The following is a 24484-nucleotide window of genomic DNA, read 5'->3' as shown; positions in this document are numbered from 1 at the left end:
TCCTACCTATCCTACCAGCCAGTGAGATGAGATGAGGAGGGGTCTCACCACATGCTAGTGCTAAATCGTGAACCGAAATGAGCAAAGGCAAAAGAAAGGACGTCTGGAATATTCGACGATCCCCACTCTCGATCTCTTTTCAATTGGGTCTCCATGTGGGTTTTCTAAATGGTTTTGTCTGTGTCACTCGCTCACTGGCTCTCACTCGATTCTGTGGTCTCGGCAACGGCCTTCTTGTGTAACGTCAGCCGTCAGCTAGTAGACTAGAGCCCTAACCCTGTAGCGCATAACCATAACCCCTTAAGCTTGGGTTTTACGTTTTTTGTAACGCAGCTGAAGCAATGGGTATTTCTGTTCAAACACGGGGGCAAGCAGGCGGGCAGGTAGGCAGGTAGGCAGTGAAGTAGGAGGATGGTAATTATGGATGGCGATGCAGATGAAACCCTTCTAGAAAAAGAACTGGAGCTATAGGTAGGGCTTCGATCTTAAGATCTTGTTGGCTAGCTAGCTAAGCTGAATGGGATGGGGTAACAAACCATAGAAGGTACAACAGACACAGACAGTGAGTGAGGAGTGGTGCCCTAAGCGAAATTTCGCATCCCCCAAAACATACAGTCAACGCGTCACTTCCCGCGTTGCCGGCCGGTTCGGTGTTTTGTTTGCACTGCACTGCACTGTTACATGTGCTCTCCTCCACATGTTGAACAGTCGTGCAGCTAAGCCCAGGGCAGGGCAGGGTAAGGGGGTTAAGGATGGGGAGGGGGTGAGTAGGACCTTACACAGCAGCCAGATCAGAGAGGGAGTGGATCTGACTGTGGCTGTGGATCTGCACGGGCTACCCGAACAGGTCGATCGAATAGGAGAATTAAATATCATTCACCCCCCTCCCTCCTTACAGCTAGCCTTCTTCCAGCCAAGGCTTGAGGCTCCGTCGTGTACGTAGATCAACCGTTCCTGTTATTCACCGGAGGGTCCCTACTGTACAGGGCTTAGCAGGCCCGGGGGAGTTTCTTGATTTGTTGTTTGTGGTTTTTTTGTGGAATAGAGGAGCTTAGAGAGAGTACGCAATGCATGGTTCAACGATGGGTAGAAAAAAATCAAATTTCCTTCTTGGATCTTTGCGCTCTCACCGTGTGGGACTGCCGGGTGGAGTGGGGTGTGGTGGTGGGTTGTGTATGGTGGCCGGACTGGACTGGACTGGACTCTCTCTGGAGGGAACGGTAGTTAATTGCAATTGCTTGATTATGATGTAGGTATGTGTACCTACGTAGAGCTCGAGCACTCTATCTACCCGGTTCATAATTATGATATCCAGAGTACCTACATGATGTAGGTACATGGAGTTTAGTATTGGCCCATTCCCACGCGGTGAACAATTGGCCTGGTCGTCTACACGTGACTTGCGGCATTCTATTTCACAATCACAAACGTCGATATAATAATGTAATATTAACGTTCACATATAAGCACTACCCTGGATAAACACTGCATGCAGTCCCCGCAAGTGGATTATATCGAAATATCTAGAGTACATACCGACATAATATGTATGGCTGCTCACACCGACATGATACATGAGGCATTCTCTCCGCCCCGTAACAGGCTCCTTGAGGCGACGACGACGAGGACGACGAGGCCACGAATGATTTTCGTTCCTTAGTTCTGGCTCCCTCTAACGTGCGCAGGTCAGGGAGGCGGAGTTCACGCCGTTGACCATACTCCTCCTACTGTATCTGTCCCCCTCCCCTCCCTCGCTCGCTAAAACTTGAACGAGCCTGTAGATAAAACACGTAGCATATCTAGATACATGAGCATATCTGATATGTGATTATGTATGATGATGATGAATAAGAAGACATCGGCAGTGATAGCGACAGAAATAGTAATCCAGCAAAGCAGATATATAGTTAGATGTCGATCCATTTTCAATGGTTCGAAAACACACCCGCACTGGATGTTGTAAGCTTCCCAACCTGATCATACATGTAATCTAATCCTATGAATAGATAAAAACCATAGGCAGAGGAAGTATCTGATCGATTGATTTGACTCTGGACCAAGGTGCGCAAATAAAATATTATCTGAGGCTGGCTGGATCATGGATGACAGAGGATCATCTCGCACTGACAATGACTGACTGGCAGCTAAATATAGACCTCACCAAAATACTTCAACTAGTTAACCCTAACCCTACGCTATCATCATCGACGCGCATGGACTTGTCCAGAAAGCGAAAAGCCCGCGAAGGTACATAGGCAGGTTAGCGAAGAATCCGGGCCGCGTGAGACAAATGGAAGGGTCAGAGTGCTGTTACGGAAGTTGCACGAGCCCGGACAAGATGGTTGGACAATTGGTAGAGAAGAGGATATCTTTCACTTTAATGTTTGTTTCCACAATCCTGAATAATTACGTAGCTCCGGAAAGCTCGGATCTGCGTTAAATCTGTATGTCGAACTTAAGTAGATTAAAGCCAGTAGAAGGAAAGTGGGGATCAAAGAAGAAAAAAAACCTCATGATTTCCCGAATTCCATGCAGCACTGAGGATTTGAATATCGACTGGGGGACTCTCTTGCTGACAGGTGACGTCGCACGTGCGCTCGAGTATCAGAATGTTCGAGGTCGGGGATTTGTCTATGAATTTCCTCAACTCTAGATCTTGTTCGGAGGTTATTATTGGATTCGTACACTTGAAACGTTAGTTGGTTTTTTCCTTCTTTTCATTTTCGTTAAATGGGATCGAATACTCAGATACGAGGGTGGCATGTAAGTCCAGCGCACGCGTGCGTTACGCACGTGGTGATAAAGATAGATTACATCTTGGGTAGTGTAATTGGTTGTACTGCACACCTTATACTTCACGATGCACTGTATGGTTTGATAGATACGGGATTCTTTCTTGACGATAGTCGTTGTGATGTCTTCGAAACGTGGGTTTAGACCTGTTCTTAATTCTAATTCTGGTGCGAAGGTCTAATATGTAGGAAAGAGATTATCATATTAGTATAAAAGTACTGTATTAGAATTATTTCTGGTGCGCGCCGATTGTAATGCTTCAGCTACTTCTCCTACATATACGAGGTATCAGGAAATACTACTATAATTATTAGAAACCTCACGACACCTATAGTTTTAGTAACACATACTAGCAGATATCAAGTCACACAATGTGTTTTGGTGACATAATATGATGTAATGATGTATCACCATTGTATAACTCGTATTACCTAGTAGAATCAATTCGGATCTTAATTAGAGTATGCATCTACTGTTATATCTAGGACTGGAGTATATATCGGTTGGGAAAGGCAATAAACGTCGTAAAGCATGCGCTAAGAACCCTTACCCTTAGTGATGGGTAAATAACGAGTGATAATCCGTGTCTTGGATATTTCGAGTCAGACTCCTCACACTAGTGTATACGAAACGAATATGAGCGTCATCTCTTAAGATCACTATGTTGCGCGTGTATGGCTCGGCCTTTAGAATGCATAAATAGTTTGAGCGGCTGGATTTCCTGTCAAGTTGATTTCACGCCCCGTCTGTGCTAACGGAGAACAGCCACTCATAGAAGTATACGTGATGTGATATCTGGGTTCCAAACCGCGGACACGTGGCTGGAAAGCTTGGAGATGCATAGCTTTCCGGAACAAAGAACTTATGCGATGAATCTTCTAAATGCTTGCTGCAATATTGGGCCTATCATTGCCCCGGTGGTGGCGGCAAGTGAGGCGGGGATAGAGAGGGGGCCACGGGAGAGATGGAACGTTAAAGAGAAACGCTTCTACTCTAGTAGTTATGGAACTACATCAGTAAATGTATCAAAGCTTGACGGAGGATTGGGATGAGTTAAACAAAAACAAAAATATAAAAACGGGGGATTGGGAGTGAGAGGGTTACTAATACAAAAATCAATGAACGAATCAAATGAATATGGGGGAACGAACCAGATATGAGACTGCAGCTATCTAGCTAGTGATGATGAAAGTGATTGTGGGGATTTGTGATGAAGAAGAAGAAGAAGAAGAAGCAACGGACACAGTAATTGGTGATTAGATATTTACATGTGACTTGCAGATACTCGACTAAGCGAGTTGCAGGAAGCCTCGCTAGCTGTCCTGAGCTGGAGGAGTCTCACACATGCGCATACGCATACACACTAGTCTATGCATCCAGAGAACTCTGTCGAGAAGTCACAATTCCCAAGCTTGCTCATTCACTGGTAGTACGACTCATACATGCATCTTAAGCAATTCCTCTAGATATCGCTATTCACACATATATTCATTTGTTATTGTGCTCACGCTGATTTAAAGCAGGAAACGACGCCACACTTACACCCTAAATCATTTGTCATGAATCCCAAGTATCGTGGGGGACGCTTGGCAGCTTTGACGAAGGATAAAGTTCAATGTCTAACGCAAGGGACGGGAATCCATTCTAACGAGGGGCAAGAAAAACGCATCGAGACTGACTAATTGACTTTAGGTTGCTTCCCATCTCCGGATCCGATCCATACTGAGTTAAGGTTTGTACACAAGGGATTGGCCTGATTGAGTGAACAGATCTAGATCTAGGGCCCGTGTCTACAAATCTTTGCTTCGTATAATTATATAATGGGGTCAGGATATTTGACCATACACTTCAGCAGTCAGTCATACAATCTGATTGCTACTTCTACATAGATCGTTTGTCTTGAAATTCCTAATCCGTGAGTCTCAGATATAAGAGGTGTCTTAGACACTAGCGGAACAACTCAAAGGGCACACATGAGAATATTCATCCTTCAACCTCCTCGCTGTCGGGGACACATGGCATACACTAAATTCCCGGGGCCAGATTTTGGGGACTTTTACCTGAATGTATCGACCTCAAAATACTTTTCTGCCATTCTGAGTAAAAGGGGAATATTTTGATATCAATCACCAGTCGGCCTGGGATTCCAATAGCTCAAGTCGGTTCAAAATATCCGGGGCTTCCGGTAAAGGGCCAACTGCCATGGCCATCCCAATACCAGAAAAAAAGTAGGATATCCAGACGGCGGTATTGCTACAGTGTTGCCGCGGTATTTCGGGCAGAGTGCCACTGCGACTCCGTATTCAACTACATATTAGTACAGTACATGTTATTGCGTCCTGGTTTGTCTGGTATTATACATATAGTTATGGTTTTGGCGTTTCTTATCTGTTTACATGTGCGTGTCAATGATCTGGAACGTTATTCGGTCAAATCATACTTTTCGTCTTCCAAATATTCTGCAACTTCTGCCTATGTCAATATTTTCTTTGTTGTAGTCGCCTTTATAGGAAGAACCCGCCACTCGTTGATAATTACTTTAATAATTAGAGCTGCAACTTACCATGTCAAGTCCTTAGGTTGCGGAAAGGTCAGAGAGCTCTTAAGATAGCGGAAAACAGTAACAACAACTTGCGATACATACAGAATAGTACATATATTTGGTGGAGAAGTAAGATACGTCAGCTGAGCAAAATGTACGAAAAACGAAGTATCCGACAATTTTAATGTTAATACACTCCTTTTCTCTACATTTCGTGTATTATCAGTCACTACTTCTGAGCCAGAATGCGTAATATTGGCTGACCTTCTTATAGATCTGTTTTAATCCCGAACAAATACTGGAATTCTGACGGGCTCCTCTGGCATCAAATCTTTTAATCGCTGGCTTTAGATTTTGCCCTCTCAGAAATGCACCAGTTAACATACTGCCAGAAGAAAGTTATCATTAGTGTTGTAGTGCTGACAACAGTATCATCCGTGGTTTTTGGTTTGAGGTATAGTTATAATTGTGAATGCCGTTTGTTTAAAAGAGTGCTGCTGACGACTATATATGATAGGATCTATGCGAGGGCGTTCAAATTGAAAAGATTTGGACTCGATGATTGGTTTATGACCGCGGCGTATGTGAGTTGTTTTTTGAGTTGAGTGATTCTTTTGTGATGCTGATATATTGGGACCTAGGTATGGATATTATTTTTTGAGGCGGCTAGTTTGGTACAAGTTTGCCTTGGGGCGGGGTTGCATGATGCGAAAATCACACCGATGATGCTCAATAAACTTCTGAAAGTATATATAAATCATATGTATTCTTTAATATGACGGCACAAGGAATTAATATTCAGTCGATGCTAATTTTTTGAGGTGAATATAGGGGCTCTATGCATGCAACTTTATATATGTTACTGCAATGTGGTATGTAGAATCTCGCTATAACGATTATCGAATAATGATATTGACACAAACAGTCTCGTCAAAATCAGTATTCTATCGTTCTATCTCCGTTTGTCAGTACGCAGATACTACAAAGTCACAATATATACCGTCATGGGCATAGTTGTAATAGGGTCTATTATCTGCGTAGTGGTATGATCAACTAATATCCATCACCACTACCATAGAGTCCTGCACTGACCCGCAGTACAAAGTTAAACATCTTTCAATGCAGTCCAGTCCCCGGTTCCTGGACCCCATTGGGTACTTCCATCAGATGTATCAGTATGGAGCTTAATACTATACTTGTGTCGGTTTTCCATATTGTCACAGATGTAGTTATATATATCCTTCCCATACCGGCGATAAATGCTATGCATACCTCAATTCGACGGAAGCTGGGATTGGCAGCAATCTTTGTTATTGGGGCGATGCCGGTGGCAGTATCGATCGTCAGGGTTTGTTCGCTGGCCGAGTTGGATTGGACGGTGCAAGTTATGTGTAAGCTCTGGGATCTCGTCATTTAGTCCTTATTGATTAAACCTAGACTGACAAACAGAAGTGAAATCTGGGAAGATAAACACCTTCTCGGTGATCGAGTTGAATGTTGCACTCATAGCGGCGTCTATGCCAGCATTGAGAATAGTCTTTGTAGATGCGGTGCGTAGAAGGATACCGTCCGAGGAAGCACCAAACACAGCGCCGCTTTTTATAGATCCTCCGAGTCGAAGACGGGGGACTATCGATATTGATCAGATACTTGAATCAGATCCAGAGAAGAATGACTTCGTCAGCTTTGCCGGGGTCAGGCCTTCAGATGGTACCAGTCTGAAGAGTCAGGAATGTATTGTTGAAAGGAGTTGTGATGTAGATAAAATAAGTGCTGAATCTGTTGCGTGACGTTGTAAAAGTTTTCTCTTCTTTTCTCTAGATGTAGTTAGTATCTTCTTAATATTACAAAATGTATATAAAGTCTGATATAGGTATATTGGTTCTGGGCAATCAGTGACAGTGTCCTTATCATCACGAAACTGCATGCGTGTACAACCCGGGATTGTGGCCAATCTGATTCAATGATGAGTCTATTATCCAAGGGCCAATAGGAACCAGTAATAAGACGTGTATTGGGAACCGGTTTAAATCCTTGTTCGCCAGTAAATCAGTTTGTCCATGGAACACAGTTGTTGTGAATCTAGCTATTGGATTTCTGCCAGTAGCAATTTAATGCGCTCGCGATCATTACCGGTAGATCCATACTTAACCAAACGGGTAAAGAGGCATGGATCACGTGATTCTCAGCCTCTGACGTCAGTAAACAGGCTAAAGACAGCAAAACAAGCACCTGCAGCGCTGTATATCGCTCAGTTAATCCATGATGTTGTGCTCTGCTGCGTCTATTTATCAGGAAGCTTCCCCTGATCATCATCTTCTTTTTGGACAAAGAAAAAGATGTCGATTGTCTTACTTAGGAATGAAACCCGTACTCTCGCGCTGAAACATGCGTCTCGATCACTGATAGTGCCTACATTACCTGCGAACTCAATAAAACTCGGGATCCGTACCTTTTCAACGACTTTGCAATTCCACAAAGACTGGGATGATAGGAGGAAAGCTTATAAGAAGAAATACGACGACGACGAGAAAGGTGGTGTGAGGAAAGATTATAAGCACAAATATGACGATAGAGAAAGGTGGTGTGGGAAAGATTATAAGAAGAAATATGATGATGAGAGGGGTGGTGTGGAGAAAGCTTATAAGAAGAGAGATGATAATGAGAAAGGCGGTGTAAGGAAAGGCGAATCTCTCGCCAACGCTGAACCTGTGCCATGGCATTATGAAAATGTCTCCACTCCTCCTGTCGACAAACAAGATAAGCCCAGCGTCAAAGAGAAAGGTTCGGGATTTTTCCACCCATTAGGAATTTCTGTTTTAACAATATACCTCAAGGAAAGCTTCTATCAACGCCTTCACGCCTCTTCAAGCTTCTCCTACCACTCAAGAATATCAACAATGCAAAGCAGCATGACCGGCCCGTCGAACCACTCGCATTACTAGTACACCCACGACAACCGCTGTCATACCTTGAACGTCTCATACAATCCGAACTACCGCCCATCCAGCCGGAGAATGGAGGGCCGGTTCGCCCCCCCGAGATCGCGTTCAAGGCTGTTAACGTCGGAGACGCCCTCATGTCCGAGCGTGACAGCGAGGGGAACGCAAGCAAAGCTGAAATGTTCCTCCGTGGTGATGAGGGGGAGGGTGGAGTCGAGACTGGAGGCGGACTGGGGAAATTCTCTACCGAGCCGAAATCAGGGGAGGGGGGGCTAGTTCGGTGGTCTACCAGTACGGAGCTGGGTGACTTTGTTAGGGATGCAGCGCGTGGGAAGGAGTTCATCATTGAGGTCGAGAAAAATGAGAGCGTGGCAGTGGGCGTGCCGAGCTTTCATCAGCGTACGCATTATCAGCGCCAGAAGCTGTTGGAAATAACGAGGCAGATAGCTGCTGAGGGGAAACTGAAGGACGAGTGTGATAAATTGGCGCACAGGGGCGCACAGAGGGTTGCGATGGGGGGTTTTGCGGGATTGATGACTTGGTGGGGGGGTGTTTGTTGGCTGACGTTCAAGACGTCGTACGGGTGGGATACTATGGAGCCAGTTACTTATTTGGCTGGGTATTGCAACCTTTCATCCCTCTATTGGTGATAGGACTGACTGGGTGGTGTAGAATCTTCATAGTGATAGTTGGTTATGGCTGGTTCCTGTACTATAGACGGGAGGTGTCGTACCGAGCTCTATTACACATGACGGTAAATTCACGGCAGATGAAACTCTATAAACAACGCGGATTCGATATAGACCGTTGGGAAGACCTAGTGAGTGATGCGCGGTCACTGCGGCGGGAAATCAAGAACATCGCGGATCAGTACGATGTCAAGTGGGATGAGAGAAATGATGAGGCAGGAGGAGAGAAGGTATTGAAGGTATTGAAGGAGGCAGATGAGAAATCAAAAAAGAATAGCGAAGTTGATGACGAGGAGGAAAAGGATGTGGTAGAGATGGGGAAGGAAAAGAAGGACTTATGAGCCTTAGATCATACACCATCACTCGTCTTGTAATTTTGGGAATTTTACCATAGAATAATAGATGAGATATGAAGCCGGTACAAGTATTTTCTAGATGTTCCTAGTCGGTTTGTTCAATCTTTAGGGCTTGCGGTCGTTATGGCCCTGGTTGTACTAAGTCTATCCAACCGTTGGTAAATCCTAGGAGCCCCCAGCCTCAAGCCGTAGTCCAAAAGCCTCCCCCCCAAACCTCAAACCCTCAAACCCAAAACCTCCCAAATACCCAAATCTCCCAAACATACGAACCTCCCACCATGTCGAACACCCCTCTCCACCCCATCAGAGACACCCACGCCGTCGAAGAGCACGTCAACGCCGCCTGGGAATCCTACAGCAGTCCCCCGCACCCCGCCATCCAGTTCATCAACCTCGAAGAAGAGCTCCAAACCGCCACCACCGAGCTATCCATGAACATCGACGACCTCTTCGTCCTCCTCTGGCCCACGGTTGTAAACGCCACTTCTGCGGAGCGCTTGGAGCTCTATCTGGCAGTGATCATCATCAGGTTCGAAAAGATCAAGATGATCAGGTTCGAGAACCGCGCGGTACTAAAGAAGGAGAAGCTCTTGGATAATTGTACGAAGGAGGCGGTATCTCACTTGGGGCAGGCGATTACGGAGTTGCAGCACCATATGGATGTGATGGTGCGGTCGATACGTTGACGAGCGGGCGGGAGGGTGAGTGGTGGTGATGAGAATGGGTTGGTTGTGGAGAGGATGGTTGTTGATGGTATGGTGTTTGCCTGTTTTATATATGTGGAGTAGCGGTCACTAACATCAACGAAGGATCCGAATAAGACACTCGACCAACACCAAAGCACCAAAGCACCAAAATCAGCACATGTAGGTAAAAACCCAACAGCATATATTTCAAGAACATTGCAATTAACAAACCACACCAGGTAGTCCAAACTAAATAAAAAGAGATCACCACCTATCATAACGTCCTCAAGGAAAGATACAAGAAATGGGAATAAGAAATAAAGAATAGAGTACCAGTACTTCACAAAAAAAGGTTAAAGAACAAAAAAAATATGCTGCAACTCCAGTCCTCCCATACTGCCGTACGATACCAAATACGACTCCATACCAACCAGCCAGCCAGCCAGTCCAGGCACTTTTTCGTTGATTTTTTGTTGTCGGAAACCCAAATACAAATCCTTCATGTTGCTCCCTAGTAGATCTTTAATAAAATAAAAGGAAATATCAAGAGAAGGTCATGATATATCAAACAAATCCCAAGTGGAACAGGAAGAGCAGAAGGAGAAAAAAAATACACAGCGAACCCAGCCCAAACTAGAAGTAAATAAAATCGAAACGCAAAAAAAAAAAAGAGGCAGCCTAAATAAAGCTAGCTAAACGAACACCACCTTATAATATAAAGTATAAAGACACCTCATCAGGGCATAAAATCATAACCGTAATTAGAAAAAAAAAATTCCTTGATATCCTTACGCCAGCGCTATCATCATCATAATCATCATCATCATCACGTGCCAAAGTTGCCACCCCAGTGTGCTGGCATACCCGCTATTGGGGTCCCTGCCCACATGCCATCAAACCCTCCTGGCGTACCGGCGCCCTGCTGGCCATGGGCTTGCTGCAACGCAAACCACGTAGGGGTTAAGGTATGTGCGCTTGCCGGTGTTCCTGGTTGCCCATACGCATTCGCCAAAGCTGCTGCCCAAGGAGCTGTTCCCAATCCCGATGCGCTCCCATACGCTGCCTGTTCAAGACTCATGCTCATAGTCGAAGGGGGACGTGTACCCTGTTGAGATGACATCAGCGACCCAGGAATCATGTTTTGCTGCTGCTGCGCTTGTTGCTGAGCCTGCTGCTGGGCGGCATGTTGATGCTGTGCCTGTGCCTGCGCTTGTGCCTGTGCCTGCGCTTGTGCTTGTGCATGCTGCTGCGCTACAACCTGCTGCTGATGCTGTTGCAAGAGACCTAAACTCTCCGGATTTCGCAATCCCAAAAGCGGACCGGAAGAATCAGTGCTATAGCTCCTTCTGCCCTCCCCATTTGAAGCCCACAAATGGGCTGTCTGTGGGTTCATGTGCGGCTGCATCAACATCGGCCTCATTGGCCATGCGCCCCCTCCCTCGCTTGCCAATCTCTGTTCAGCGTTACCCATAGTCATAAATGCTGGTCTAACCGGCACACCGCCGGCAAAGGTTGCAGCTGAGTTTAGCGGTGGGTTAGGCGCATACACGGGGCCTCCTCCAAGAAATGAAGACGGTCCACTAGAAATTGGGCGTTGAAGGTAAGTTGCATTCATAAGCTCGTTGAGCTTCATCTGCTGGAACATATCCGCCTGAGCCTGTGCTTGAGCCTGTGCCTGAGCCTGTTGCTGTGCTTGCTGTTGCGCTTGCTGTGCCTGCTGCTGTTGAGTTTGCTGTTGTGAAGTTACATATCCTGCTGGCATACTATGGTTTCCTGGCCCAAGCGGCCCCATTGAGCGCATGCCTCCAACACTACCATAACGAATAGGGCCAATGTTTCCTCCACCACTGCTGCTAGGCAACCCTATGGGTGGCTGTTGATATATTTGTGGGGGGAGAACATAATCTAAATTCCTGTCTGTTGTTGTGGTCGAAGGCCTGCTTGGTGGCTGTTGAGGTGGTGAGCGTGATCTGCTTCGGAACGATTCATTCCCGCCTGGTGCCTTTTCATGCCAATAAACTTCCGGAACCTTCCCGCGGCCACGTTTCCCTCTGTATTTAGCTTCCCATTCACCGTCGGCCGAGGTGCCCGAAACCTCGGAAGCCGTGTCTTCATATCTAGTAAACGTTGTTTCATCGTCGTCCCTATCCACAGTCTGAAATTCGTAGTTATTCCTGTATCGCTGCGGGGGCTTGTGATGACTGAGGTTAAACTTAGGGGGAGGCTTTGGCAACGGAACAAATGGGTCACCAAGGGTTCGTAGGGGCCTTTGTGTATCAGTCTGAATCTTTAGGGAGGGGCCACCACGATTCTGTCGAGGAGCTGGGCTGCCATCGCGAAGAAGAGGTGTGGTTGAGGCAGCGCTCCTTGATGTTCCCATGACCGGGGTATCACACTGACCGGGCTTTAGGTCTGCAAACGGGTTCTCGACATCTACACCGTCCCTAGGCTGGTTATCATCGATATCTGAATCTTCATCATCAAGTCGTGCACCTTCGACCGAGCTTTCAATATCAGTTCTTAGATATGGCGAAAGACCGCTCGTCTTCCGGGGCTCAGGCGCCGGAGGTGCTGGAGGTGGCGCTGGAGAACTTGCAACCTCTTCGGCAAAGGAAAAGAAAGGTCTGTCTTTCTTCTCGGGCAATGGATCACCCCCTTCGGAGAATACAGGCTGGTCACAATCGCTCCCAATCTTATCATCTTCTTCCTCCTCTCGAAGATTCTCTAACCAAGGCCCACTAGGTCCGTCTCTAAAATACTGCTGCGCCATTTTCAGCGCGTGAGTATCAGAAGGAGCATGTTGCAAAACTGATGGACTCTTTACAATTCCATCGGCTAGCATCCATTTCCACCCTGGTTTGCCACCGCTGAGGTGGTCCACCTGGTTCTCGGGGTCCTGTGCTCGATCTGCTTCCACAGACGTAAGCACTATTCTCTCCATAAATAACTTATCAGTCTCAAAATTTTGGGGAAGAGAGACAAACCTTCAAACAGTCCAACTATTTTCTCTTTACCCTTCCCCTTGTCGGCAGGTAAAGGTGAAAACAGCTCATCAAACAGCCATGAATCCGAGCCACTAGAACCGCCTGTTCTCTTGCCCTCTTCCCGCGCTCTCTCCTGCTCAGTTCCTAATAGATTTTCCAGGAAGCTGTCGTCACTGAGTGGTTTGGTATTGGCCGCACTTCTCCTTGCACTATTTCCCGGCAAAAGTGGCTCCTTCTCGAGGGGCGTTGCCGGTACAGGCGACGAAGAAATCGCTAGGCCGACACCTTCATCCTCAGGGTCGTCTTTGTAGTGATCCTCCTCATCCGTCACATCCTCAACCATTACATGTCGTTTGGGCATCGGACGCTCGATGTTCTCTTTGTTCTCATCATCCTCTTCCGCATTGCGAAGATCTTCTTTGTTAATTTCCAGCCCACCAAGTGCCCTGTTAATCCTTTCCAGCACCACAGTAGCATTGAAAGCATCGACTGTGCTTGGTGTATCGACCTGCACGAGCTGCTCCTCCGACGCCGGTCCCAACGGCTCCCTAGACCGCATTGTCCCTGTCCCTGTGCTTGTCGCCTTTAGCGGTTGGTGATGGTGCTGTTCCACAAACTCTTCTTCATCATTGAATACCGGGACGCTGTCCCAAAACTCTGCCTCGCAGTTCACTCTCAATGTGAAGTTGTCGTTCCTCCACAGCTCGCTCTCCCACATTTCCTCCATACCGTCGCCATCGAGGAACCTCATCCGCAGCCTGTTACCCGAAACAGCTTGATTCCATTGCCTGATCCTCCTCGCCTCCATGGACTTTGATCCAGATGTAAAGAACTCCGCAGCCGAGTTGAGGGCCTGCAAGTAGTTTTTGACCGCATGGCTAAGGTGTTCACTCACCGCTTTGTAAGACCTTCCTGGATGTGGGATTGACAACTCTGCCGCCGAAAAGGCCTTGTCGAGATCTTCAAACTCAATAACTACATCTAGTCTCCTTGATGGAGAGTGGTTAGTATCCGCCGGAGGCGTAGCAGCCCGTGGATGCGATGCCAATGCCTCGGCGTCCTTGAGCTGCCGTCTCACCTCACCCAGATCGAGGACCAATGATTCGATCTGCTTCGCGTAGCTCTGATGCAGGCCTTGGACAAGATCGTTGCCGAAGCCAAAGCCCCGTCGGGCGTTCCTCATGTCTTCTAGATGCGTCTTTTCGAGCCGCTTGAGCTCCTCCTGGTGGGCGCTGGTGAGGGTTGACATCTCGGTTCGGTGCGACTCAGCGAGCGATGCGAGTGATGAGCGGTGGTTCGCTTTGACTCGTGACAGGTCCTGTGGTACGACAAACTTTAACTTTTTGCGGTCCTTCTTTAATACTGTGCGGGGGTACTTGGATGAGGAGATGTAGCCGTCATAGAACATGAACATAAAGAATATGAACACAAAAGACAACAGCAGTTGGGAAGAGGAGGGAGAGGAGGGGCAAGAGGAGTGGACTGGGGTAGGGGGTAATGATGACGATGATGGGAACGGGAACGGTCCACATACTTCTGCCTGCTCTTCTGAAATGCTGTTGTTGGCGGAGGTGCTCCGGGCAATCATTGCTTTGAGCTCTGTAAGCTCCTTGCTCAAGCTCCCGACCTGTGAAAGAAGGCCCTGGCGCCGTCCATATGCGGCAGATGTGCTCCAGTCGAACTTTGTATTTGTGTTTGTTGCCGTGATTGTAGACGCACTCCCATCCATCACGCCAGCACCACCGCATTCATTGCCATTATTATTGTTGTAGTGGTTGCTGCCCTCTTCGTCGCCGAGATCTCCTCCACTAACACTGCTCCCACCTCCACGTCCTCCTCCTCGGTCGCTGCTGATCTCGTCACGGTCACTACCGTTACTGCGTTCATGCTCGTTATCGCCAATATCACTGCTGCCGCCGTCACGCTTGTTATTGCTGCTGCCACCATCCCGTTCCCGCTCACCCCCGCCTTCGTCGGATACGCTGGTGGACGCCGGTGTCAGGATTAGCATGTTTTCGCGGTGGTCCTCGTCGGAGGAGGAGGGCGGCGGCGGCGACTGCGACGCCTGGTTCGCGTTCATGGTTGGCGTTGTATTGTTGCGACTGTGCTAGGGTTACGGCAGGATTGTGGTGGTTAGGTGGTTATGGTGGTTATGGTGGTTAACTGTTAATAGTACTGCACTGGTGGTGGTTGTGGTGGTGGCCCCCCCGAGTGAGTGTGTAGGAGGAAAGAAAGAAGGGAGGGGAAAGATGGGAATAGTAGGCCCTGGTATAGCTGGGTATAGCAGATTGTATGTAGACTAGAGACTAGGCGTTTGGCTGTGCCCGCGACGTGGACGGTCGCCGGTGGGGTTGGCTGGGATAGTTGGGGTAGAGCAGGCAGTTTTGCTTGGGCTGGGGCTGGCCGCGGGACGAGGAAAGAAAAGGGCAAACGTGGGGTCGGGAGGGGGAGGGGCGAGAGAGGGGGGGGGTCAGTTAGGCAGGCAGGGAGGGTCAGTCAGGTCGGGGGTTAGATAGCGTAATCGGAAACTGGCTGTGATTTGTTTTTTGGGTGGGTTTGAAAACTTATTGCACGAGGGTTTGGGGGGGGGGGGGGTTTGTGTGTCTTGTGTCTTGTGTCTTGTGTCTGGGTTTGGGTCTGGGTATGGTTATGGGGGTTGAAACGAAACAGATAGATACTCTGAGATAGATGGAGTGGTGGAAGAAGGAAAGGAAGGATCGAAAGGGAAAAAGAAGGAATTATGACTATGGAGGCAAGAGAGAGAGAGAGATCTTCTTCTTTTGGTGATTGACAGACTGGGCCCTGGATGGAGGTAGGTGTGTAGAGTATGTGCTCTACATACAGGACAGGGGAGGAGCAGAGGGAGGAGGGAGTTACTGCCGGTATCGATAGGTGATAGGTACCGTCTCTACTACTCTAGAGTACTAGTACTGTATCGAGCTAGGTGTGGGGGGCAGTTACTCTAACTCTACACTTCTCTAGAATACTCTAGCGAACTAGGAATGTCGGCGGTCTCATGCGTGTAACAACCGCTCACTCACTTCACTCTACCTCTTACTTTTCTGAGTGCCCATTCTGTTCACGATGATGCAGGAGAGAGAGAATGAGGGAGGGAGGGGCAGATGATGATGGTGGATGACACTCGTCCGGGTGATCATAAGTGACTGAGAGTGAGTCTGTGTCTGTGGAATGAATGGGTGATCACGACGAACCTTGCTTTGCGCGCTGATGGATATGATGGTCTTGAGAATTAGAGGAATTGGAATTGTTCAGGGTGACATTGCAACCTGAGCGAAACAAAAAACAAAAAACAAAAAAACCTCTCTCTCCTCGTGCGCAGTTTTGAAGGTTCTATCGATATCTTTTATCTTTTATTTTTCTAATTTATTTCTCTCCACCCCCAAGGGTCCGCCCCCGGGTCCGCCGGATCCCAAGAAGGGCAAAGTCGGAATAGTCTTCTAGGTTAGGTTGAGTGCGGGAGGGAGGGAGGGAGCGAACCAGAAGGCGACGAGGGGTTGTGCGCTGGCCGTCACTGTTCCACAGACAAGACCGCACCCATGTCTGTCTGTCTTGACTGTCTTGTCCTGGTCAATCTTATCCTGGGTGGGAACGTACTCAGGCAACCCTCTTGTGGTTGTGGTAGCTGGAACCGTCACGCACGTTACTTGGAGGTTTAAAGGTGGTTAGTCATTAACTAACTACGGTATTGATTGAGTATCTAGTTCCTGGATTGCGGAGAGGAGAGGGGGATTTGGTATTGGGAAAATACTCGAGAGGAAGAAAGAGTTAATGGGTGATATGCGAGTGTTTCTGACCGGGTAAAATATCACGAATTCCTCATGTACCATGCCGGTAAGTTACGAGGAGTCGAGTGGGAAACAAAGTGTTTGCAGCTGTTGATACTGGCTGACTGACATAAGCACCCTCGATCGATAAGATAAGCTTAAATAAATTTGCAGTGCTGCCCTGACTGAGTGAGTATTTTATTACTGTCAGCTACATACCAACTGTGAGGAATATAATAGGTGGCGTGACGGCCTGTCCTCAAGCATGTCACTCTAGTCCTGTCAATACATCATCGTCTCTCTTCTCATCCAATAGTTTGCTCTAGATCTTATTACGTTTACGGCCATTGGACCACACACGCAATGCCTTACAGTAGGTACTTTACTTGCAAGGCTGGACTCTATCGACGGCAATCAATACATTCATTCAACTTTTCAGCAGTAGTGGTGTTTTCAGGCATCGGAATGGGTGTCTTCGATATATAATATAAGGCTACTATACTCTACAGGTGCTATCTTTAAGGTCTAGGTATAACTAACAATAATAATAGTACTTTACATGAGTATATATATATATATATATATATCTATGATATATATACGGACTGTATAAACCAAGCACACCCACAAGCACTCCTCCTTCTCCACGGCCACCATGGGGAAGGAAAGAAAAGGGAAAAGAAAGGAAAGGAAAGGAAAAATTCATCGAATCATCTACACATAACCACCAAACCAGCCAACCCAAAATGCCGCAAATAAACACTTTCGCAATTGCAAACCAATAGAGATCCCTACGCAAACACCACCTCCACCACCGCCCGCAGCGCCGCCAACCCCCCCGAATGGCTCTCCACCGTTCGCCCTCTCCCCCGGTCATTCAGATCGCCCTTATTCGCCAGATCCACCCCCACTGGAATCTCAGGATTCAGGTGATCGGTCGCCCCAGCGTCTAGTTCCGTTTTAAACCGCCCCTCCTGCGCATCCCAGAAGGGCGAGTCGGAATTGGGCAGCCCCGCGGCATCGGGCGCTCCCCACCACGCGCCTACAACACCATTGGCGTTCCGCGTCCGCCAGGCTGCGGCCGCGTTAGTGACTAGGAAGAGGTTGTACTTGCTGCAGACTTCACTGTGCCAGCTGATTGTATCGGCGCTGAAGGCGACGGTCAGGTTGCTGGCTGCGGCGCCGGGGAGGGGCACGAGGGGCGTGCAGAAGAGCGTTAAGTGGTGCATGAAGATTCCTGTTTGCCACAGAGGTAAGTCACTTTCTTTCTTTCTTTCCCTCCTTCCTGCTGTCCAATTCTGGGGTTTCAATTTTGGGGGGGGGGGGGGGGGGGGTGGATGGATGGTACAGACAGACCTTTAAACGTATGCCCATTCTGGCTACACCTGCTCTCAGGATCACACTTCTCCGTCAATATGCCCCCCGCCACAATCTCGCCGACCTTCCCCTGACTGCTCACCACCGCATCCACCAGCGCAAACCCCTCCTCCAGATACGCCCGCTCCCCCGTCACCTCCGCCAGCCCCCGCAGCCCGGAGAGCAGCACCCCCTGGTTGTACGTATACACCATCTCGTCCCGCTGGTCGCACGTCTTCTCCCCCGCCGACGGCGGCAGCTTCAGCTTCGAGACGTGGAACCCGTCCGTGTACAGCCCCTGCGCATTGCGCATCCCGCTCGCCGCCAACCACGCATGCGCGCGCAGCGCATTGCTCAGGTGCGCCGGGCTGTGCGCAGGATGGTACAGATACATGCCGACGGAGGCGGAAACGTACAGCTCGTTGGTGATGGCGTTCTTGTACGGCTCCAGCCACGGGCTCCAGATCATGCCGCCCCGGCACAGCGCCTCGTCCCAGCCGCGCTCCGCAATCGTGTAGAACTCGGCCGCGCGGTCCGCGAAGGCGGGCGTCCACTCGGACCCGCTCCACTCCGTGGGCTCGAAGCGGTCGGCGCGGAGGTTGATGGTTTTGAGGGCCTCGAGCCATTGCAGGACGACCCAGAGGATGTCGTCGTAGGCTTCCTGCTTGAGGTGCATGTCTTGGCCGTAGTAGACGGCGATGAGCTCGGTGAAGAAGCGGTTTGAGAGCGCGCGGTGCTGGGGCGAGGGGGAGGAGGAGAGGGTGCGGGTGCTGGCGGCGAGGAGCGTGCCGAGGACGGCGCGCGTCCAGTTTATGCCCGTCGGGTAGGTGCCGGTTGAGTGGGTGAAGAACTGCGATTGGAGGGTTGTGAGGGCGGCAGTCATGGCCGCCAGGGCGTCGTTGCGCGGGGAGGAGACATGCTCGTTGGGGAGGAGGGGGGTTTGCGCGGTGGAAGAGGAGGAGGAGGAGGAGGAGGAGAAGGTGGAAGTGTCTAGCTGGAGTGGGGTGCAGAGGCTGGAGGGCAGCGCAAGGAGGAGGAGAAGGAGCTGTGAGGACCTCATGGTGCTATCTGTAGAGCTTCAGACTATGGGTTTGAAGCTTCTCTCTTCTTTCTTTCTTTTTTTTCTCGCGGTGCCCGGGGGTGTATTGCTAATTATAATAAAATAGGAAAAGCAGCTTCTCTCCCTCCCTCTCTTTCTCCTCTCACCTCCTCCGAGCGAGAGAGAGAGTCGCACTAGCAAGCCAGCAACCCAGCCCAGCCAACCACGCCGAGTCCCGAAGAGTTTCATACCAAGTGTCTCTTGTCTTGTCTTGCTTGCTTGTCCTGTTGCGTTTATTTTGGGCAGCAGGCCCGCTCATTGCCTACCCCAGCAACCCCAGACAGACAGACAGATCTGGTGGAGAGGAAGAAACAGGGTAGGGTACAGTAGGCTGGTCGGGATAGGCTGAACCCCGCCGTTGGGAGATGTCTGAGCTGCTCGATATGGGACGCACTACCCGGCTTGGCGCTTCCCCGCCTTTTGGTTGGAGGTCGCATGGGCTGGAGGGGGATATCGTCCTGCTGATCTGTTTTGGGGGGAGATTGGGGGGGGGGGGTCTGGGGACTGACTGGGGGGTGCACATGATCATATAGGCTAATAGTAAGAGCGTAGAGTAGCTAGATCTGTTGTGTAGAGCTTAGTAGTAGGAGGAGAGAGGAGAGTGAGGAATTGGGCACATGGGTGCTAATGATAATATTGTCCCTACATAAGGCACACTCTGGAATGTCAAGCACTCGCGCGACAGCAAAAATGAGCACAAGGGGAAATGATGCACGTGCGTGCTTTCCATCCACACGGCCCCGTGATGGCTGTCGGGCTGTCCCATGGACCGGCAACCACGCACTCTGCGATCTAGATCTAGCTGCTGCGTCCATGGAGGTTCTAAGTAGGTATCTACAGAGCAGCAAAAAAGCAAGAGAGCAAGAGAAGCAGCAAGAGAGCAAGAGAAGAGAAGCAGCAAGAGAGCAAGAGCAGCAGCAAAAGAGCAGAACAGCAAAAAAGCAAGAGAGCAAGAGAAGCAGCAAGAGAAGCAGCAAGAGAGCAAGAGAAGCAGCAAAAGAGCAGAACAGCAAAAAAGCAAGAGAGCAAGAGAAGCAGCAAAAGAGCAGAACAGCAAAAAAGCAAGAGAGCAAGAGAAGCAGCAAAAGAGCAAACAGCTCGGGAAAAGAAACAAGAATCCCCTCGAAACAAAAAGAATGCCCCTCGAAACAAAAAGAATGCCCCTCGAAACAAAAAGAATACCTCCCCTCTACGTAGTCCCCTCTACCCCTCTACCCCCGGCGAGAAACAAAAAGAATGCCCCGAGAAACAAAAAGAATACCCCGAGAAACAAAAAGAATGCCCCGAGAAACAAAAAGAATACCCCGAGAAACAAAAAGAATGCCCCGAGAAACAAAAAGAATGCCCCGAGAAACAAAAAGAATACCCCTCGAAACAAAAAGAATACCTCCCCTCTACCCTCTATAGTCTACTCCCCCAACGGCTCCACCACAAGCTTCAACTCCCGCCCCCCCTTCGCCGCCGGCCTCGGCGCCCTCCCATTCTCCTGCACATAGAACCTCCTCAGCAGCAGTATGGCCTCCTCGCGGTACACCCCCCCCACACACTCGAAGCCCCTCCGCACGCTTACCGCGCCCCCGCAGCCGCCAAAGCGCTCGTTCGCACACCCAAACACGACGCGGCGCACGCCCAGCTGGTCCAGCGCCGACGCACACATCACGCACGGCTCCACCGTCACGTAGAGCGTCGTCTCCGCGAAGATTGACGGGGGGTGGGCGCGCAGGATGGACTCGATTGCGAGGAACTCGGCGTGGCGCGTGCCGAGGAGGGAGCGGTTGGTGTCGTTGTGGCCGGTCGCGAGGATGCTGGAGGTGGGCGTGTGCACGAAGAGGCAGGCGACGGGGACCTCGAGGGTGCTGAGTGCGTGCGTGGCGAGGGTGAGGGCGTGGCGCATGTAGTGGTAGTCGAGCGGGGTGGTGGTGGTGGTGGTGGTGGGTTTTGGTGGTGGTGGTGGCATGGTGATGTTGGTGGGGATGTTGGTGGGGATGTTGGTGGGGATGTTGAGAGTGGGCGCGGTGGGGATGGTGAGAGTGGGCGTGGTGGTGGCCGTGGTGGTGAGAGTGGCCGTGGTGAACGCGGACGAGCAGAGCACCCGCATCGAGCGTCCTTGCGTGTGCCGGGGCGGGTAACCGTGGCTGTGGCCGTGGCCGTGCCGCCAGGAACGTGCACAGCCGATCATTGGTGCCGCAGTGGTGGATCCGGGCGCGTCAAAGAGACGAAGGACCGATGCCCGGCAGCTAACGTCCCAGGCCAATGACCGCGCACACACAACACCAGCCATCGAGCATCACCACCACCGCTTGCCCACAACCACCACCAACACCAAAGGCTTCAAGATGGCCACCCGCGCCTCCCGCGCAAAGAAACCGACAAGCTACGCCCTCGACACCGACGCCACCGCCGCCGCCGCCGACACCGCACCCAGCAGCAGCGTCCCCGCGGACGAAGACTCCGACCCCTCCCCCGACTCCGCCGCCTCCGACGACGACGACTCCGACGACTCCGAAGCCTACACCGACGACGAGGACGACGACGCCTACGCCTCCGACGACGACGACGCCTCCGACGGCGGCGGCGGCGCCCCCCCGCGCCGGAAGCGCAAAGCCCGCAGCGGCAACGCCGCACGCATCCACAAGCCCCACGTCTTCCGCGTCAACCGCGTCACCGGCGCCCCGCCGGGCCTGCGCAGACGTAACCGCCCTGCCGCGGCCGGCGCCGCGGACGTGCCTGGCGCGCTGCGCCCGCCGGACCCGAGCGTCAAGATTACGTATCGGCCGGGGTTCATCAAGAGCACGGGGAAGCGCGAGAGGATCATTACGACGTATGGGCAGAATAACGAGACGCTGGTGAAGGCGATTGGCGTAAGGGACGAGTACATTGGCTTGCCGGCGGTGCCGGAGAGGAGGGGGCTGAGGGTGACGCCGTTTTGGAGGGGGGGGGAGGTGAGGGCGGTGGAGGTGGGGGAGCAGAGGGTGGAGAGTGTGCAGGAGGGGGGGAGGGAGAAATACCTGCCGGATGTGCCGGAGGGGGTGTTGAAGTGTATTGTGAGGGGGGGGGGTCGTGGAGTTTGAGAGGTTTAGGGTGTGGATGGGCGGGAAGGCGGTGGTGTTGAATGCGGGGGGGCATGTTACGGGCATGGAGTGGGCGCCGGATAGATCGAAGGGTGAGTTATATTGCTATATTGCTATATTGCTATATTGCTGTATTGCTATATTGCTATATTGCTATATTGCTGTATTGCTATATTGCTATATTGCTATATTGCTGTATTGCTATATTGCTATATTGCTATATTCCTATATTCCTATATTCCCATATTCCCATATTCCTTCCTTCCTTCCTCTATTTCTTTATGAGAATACCCACTGATACAACGCAGGCAGCCAATACCTCCTCCTCTCCACCAAACACGACAGCACCTTCGCCCCCTCCCCGCCACCCCCCCGCCCGCCCACCGCCGCCCGCGAAACGCCCCCCGCATTCGAGCGCGCCCCAGGCCCCTCCTGCATCCAAGTCTGGCGCTTCCCCACCGACGCCACCGGCACCACCTCCTCCGCCCCCCCAAACCTGCAGCTCGCCCTCTGCCACGACTGGGGCTACGCCTCGTGCCTCAAGTTCCACCAGGCCCCCAGAGAGAACGCGGACGAAAGAGACCTCGGCCTCCTCGCCGCCGTGTTTCGCGATGGCAACATCAGGGTCATCCAGGTCCGCCTCCCGGAACAGACAGCGGAGGAGGAAGAAGCGGGCGGTGCTACTGCTTTCGGTATGTCCCCCTCTCCCTTCCCGTCGGGGTAAACGATCGCCAACACACGTCCAAACACACAGTGAAGGTGACCGTGCCGGCCTACACCCTCTCCCTCGACGCAACCCTCTGCACAACCCTCACCTGGCTCACCCCGCACAGCCTCATCGCCGGCTGCTCCAACGGCTTCCTCGCCGCCTGGGACCTCACCCGCCACCCGGGCACGCCCTACCTGTACACGCCCATCCACCAGACCTACATCGCGGCCATCGCCTCCTGCTTCCCGAGCTTCCCCACGCACGTCGTCACGGCCTCGCTCGACGGGTACTGCCGCATCACGAGCCTGCTCGACCCGTACACCGACACGGTGGTGAACAATCGCAGCAGGATCGCGCCGACGAGTATCTGCTGGGTGGACGCGGTGAGCGCCGCGGTCAGCAGCGAGGAGGGGGCGTGGGTCAAGTTTTACCCGCTGAGGAGGTTCTTTTCGGCCACGACGGTGTGTAAGCATAGTGGCGTGGTGAATGCGGTGGCGGGGAGTGCGGTGCACGCGTTTTTGGTGAGTGGCGGGAGTGAGGGGGAGTGTGCGTTTAGCAATCCGGTGAGGAGGACGTTTCATGGGAAGATTGTGAGTTTCTCCGCTTTGTTTTGGGGGGGGGGGGGGGAGAGAGAGTGCTAATAAGATAAACGGGGACACAGAAGAACTACCAGCAGACATGGTTCCAGCTCGAATACGCGCGCAAGAGCAACATGTTCCGCATGAGCGAGGGCTTCAAGCTCGAGGAGTTTGAGACCAAGAGCGAGAAGCTCAAGCGCCGGCAGAACAACACTGCGCTCGTGCACTCGACGGTTTGCCCCCCCTCCCCTCTCTTGTCTGGTGTTGAGCTGTTCTGATTTTGCGACAGGCATACCCGGAGCAGTCGAATATCACGCAGGTGTGCTGGAACCAGAACCTCGTGGCGGGAGGGTGGGCTGCTGCGGGCATGGCGTGTGGGCTGGTGAGGGTGGAGGATGTCGCGATTGACGACTAGCTAGCTAGGGGTGGGGTATGGTGCGTGGTGGGTGGCTATTGTGATTTAAAACGGTTTGATTTAACGTGCGTAGCTATGGATTGGTTTTTCTTTCTTAATGTGCCCCCCTTTTTCAATTGTAGCTACTACTGGTGTTGTGATTTAAATTAAGGGTTTAATACAGATGTAGCTAAATATTTGTCTCTATCGTTCTGCGTGGTTCAATTGTAGGCTGGCTGTTGCTGTGATTTAAAAGATTGAATTGTAGCAGGATATATATTTGCCTCTTGTGTGCTGTAGTTACTGTGATAGCGGTAATGATACCAAACCCTGGAAATGATCGCAACACCCACTTCCCCCACCACCAGTTACCCTGCCTTGCGTCCCCCACCACTGCACTTCCCAACCCTACTCCACCACGCACTAAGCACCCCTGCAGCAATTTTTCTGCTCCGCACAAAAAAAGCTGCCATATCAAAATCTCGCAGGACCAACAACAA

General features: G+C 50.8%; 8 protein-coding genes across 8 annotated transcripts; 5 read left to right on the top strand and 3 right to left on the bottom strand.

Annotated features, from left to right (window-relative positions):
- Positions 1 to 341: 341 nt before the first annotated feature.
- On the top strand, positions 342 to 943 carry H6S33_005680 (uncharacterized protein; the record flags this gene model as incomplete). The annotated part of the gene is made up of 5 exons (XM_044837052.1): positions 342 to 383; positions 452 to 471; positions 542 to 562; positions 616 to 763; positions 848 to 943. 5 exons carry the CDS (start codon positions 342 to 344, stop codon positions 941 to 943), a joined length of 327 nt encoding a protein of 108 aa, XP_044698989.1.
- Positions 944 to 5703: 4760 nt separating this feature from the next.
- H6S33_005679 (uncharacterized protein) lies at positions 5704 to 7125 on the top strand (the record flags this gene model as incomplete). Its single annotated transcript, XM_044837051.1, has 6 exons — positions 5704 to 5789; positions 5853 to 5919; positions 5977 to 6081; positions 6167 to 6207; positions 6261 to 6295; positions 6788 to 7125. 6 exons carry the CDS (start codon positions 5704 to 5706, stop codon positions 7123 to 7125), a joined length of 672 nt encoding a protein of 223 aa, XP_044698988.1.
- A 549-nt stretch (positions 7126 to 7674) lies between these two features.
- On the top strand, positions 7675 to 9307 carry H6S33_005678 (uncharacterized protein; the record flags this gene model as incomplete). Its single annotated transcript, XM_044837050.1, has 3 exons — positions 7675 to 8119; positions 8173 to 8896; positions 8950 to 9307. The coding sequence occupies 3 exons, from the start codon at positions 7675 to 7677 to the stop codon at positions 9305 to 9307; spliced, it is 1527 nt and encodes a 508-aa protein (XP_044698987.1).
- Positions 9308 to 9600: 293 nt separating this feature from the next.
- On the top strand, positions 9601 to 10261 carry H6S33_005677 (uncharacterized protein; the record flags this gene model as incomplete). The annotated part of the gene is made up of 4 exons (XM_044837049.1): positions 9601 to 10003; positions 10062 to 10075; positions 10132 to 10192; positions 10248 to 10261. The coding sequence occupies 4 exons, from the start codon at positions 9601 to 9603 to the stop codon at positions 10259 to 10261; spliced, it is 492 nt and encodes a 163-aa protein (XP_044698986.1).
- Positions 10262 to 10834: 573 nt separating this feature from the next.
- On the bottom strand, positions 10835 to 15072 carry H6S33_005676 (uncharacterized protein; the record flags this gene model as incomplete). Its single annotated transcript, XM_044837048.1, has 4 exons — positions 10835 to 12766; positions 12833 to 12915; positions 12993 to 14310; positions 14527 to 15072. The coding sequence occupies 4 exons, from the start codon at positions 15070 to 15072 to the stop codon at positions 10835 to 10837; spliced, it is 3879 nt and encodes a 1292-aa protein (XP_044698985.1).
- Positions 15073 to 17568: 2496 nt separating this feature from the next.
- H6S33_005675 (uncharacterized protein) lies at positions 17569 to 19193 on the bottom strand (the record flags this gene model as incomplete). Its single annotated transcript, XM_044837046.1, has 2 exons — positions 17569 to 18014; positions 18134 to 19193. The coding sequence occupies 2 exons, from the start codon at positions 19191 to 19193 to the stop codon at positions 17569 to 17571; spliced, it is 1506 nt and encodes a 501-aa protein (XP_044698984.1).
- Positions 19194 to 20640: 1447 nt separating this feature from the next.
- On the bottom strand, positions 20641 to 21189 carry H6S33_005674 (uncharacterized protein; the record flags this gene model as incomplete). Its single annotated transcript, XM_044837045.1, has 1 exon — positions 20641 to 21189. One exon carries the CDS (start codon positions 21187 to 21189, stop codon positions 20641 to 20643), a length of 549 nt encoding a protein of 182 aa, XP_044698983.1.
- Positions 21190 to 21568: 379 nt separating this feature from the next.
- On the top strand, positions 21569 to 24005 carry H6S33_005673 (uncharacterized protein; the record flags this gene model as incomplete). Its single annotated transcript, XM_044837044.1, has 6 exons — positions 21569 to 22276; positions 22332 to 22395; positions 22612 to 22995; positions 23058 to 23602; positions 23674 to 23823; positions 23880 to 24005. The coding sequence occupies 6 exons, from the start codon at positions 21569 to 21571 to the stop codon at positions 24003 to 24005; spliced, it is 1977 nt and encodes a 658-aa protein (XP_044698982.1).
- Positions 24006 to 24484: the final 479 nt, after the last annotated feature.

This window comes from Morchella sextelata (assembly GCF_020137385.1).
Source record: "Morchella sextelata strain SCLS chromosome Unknown scls_2, whole genome shotgun sequence".
Classification (NCBI taxonomy): Eukaryota; Fungi; Ascomycota; class Pezizomycetes; order Pezizales; family Morchellaceae; genus Morchella; species Morchella sextelata.
This window is presented reverse-complemented; position numbering and strand designations above follow the sequence as displayed.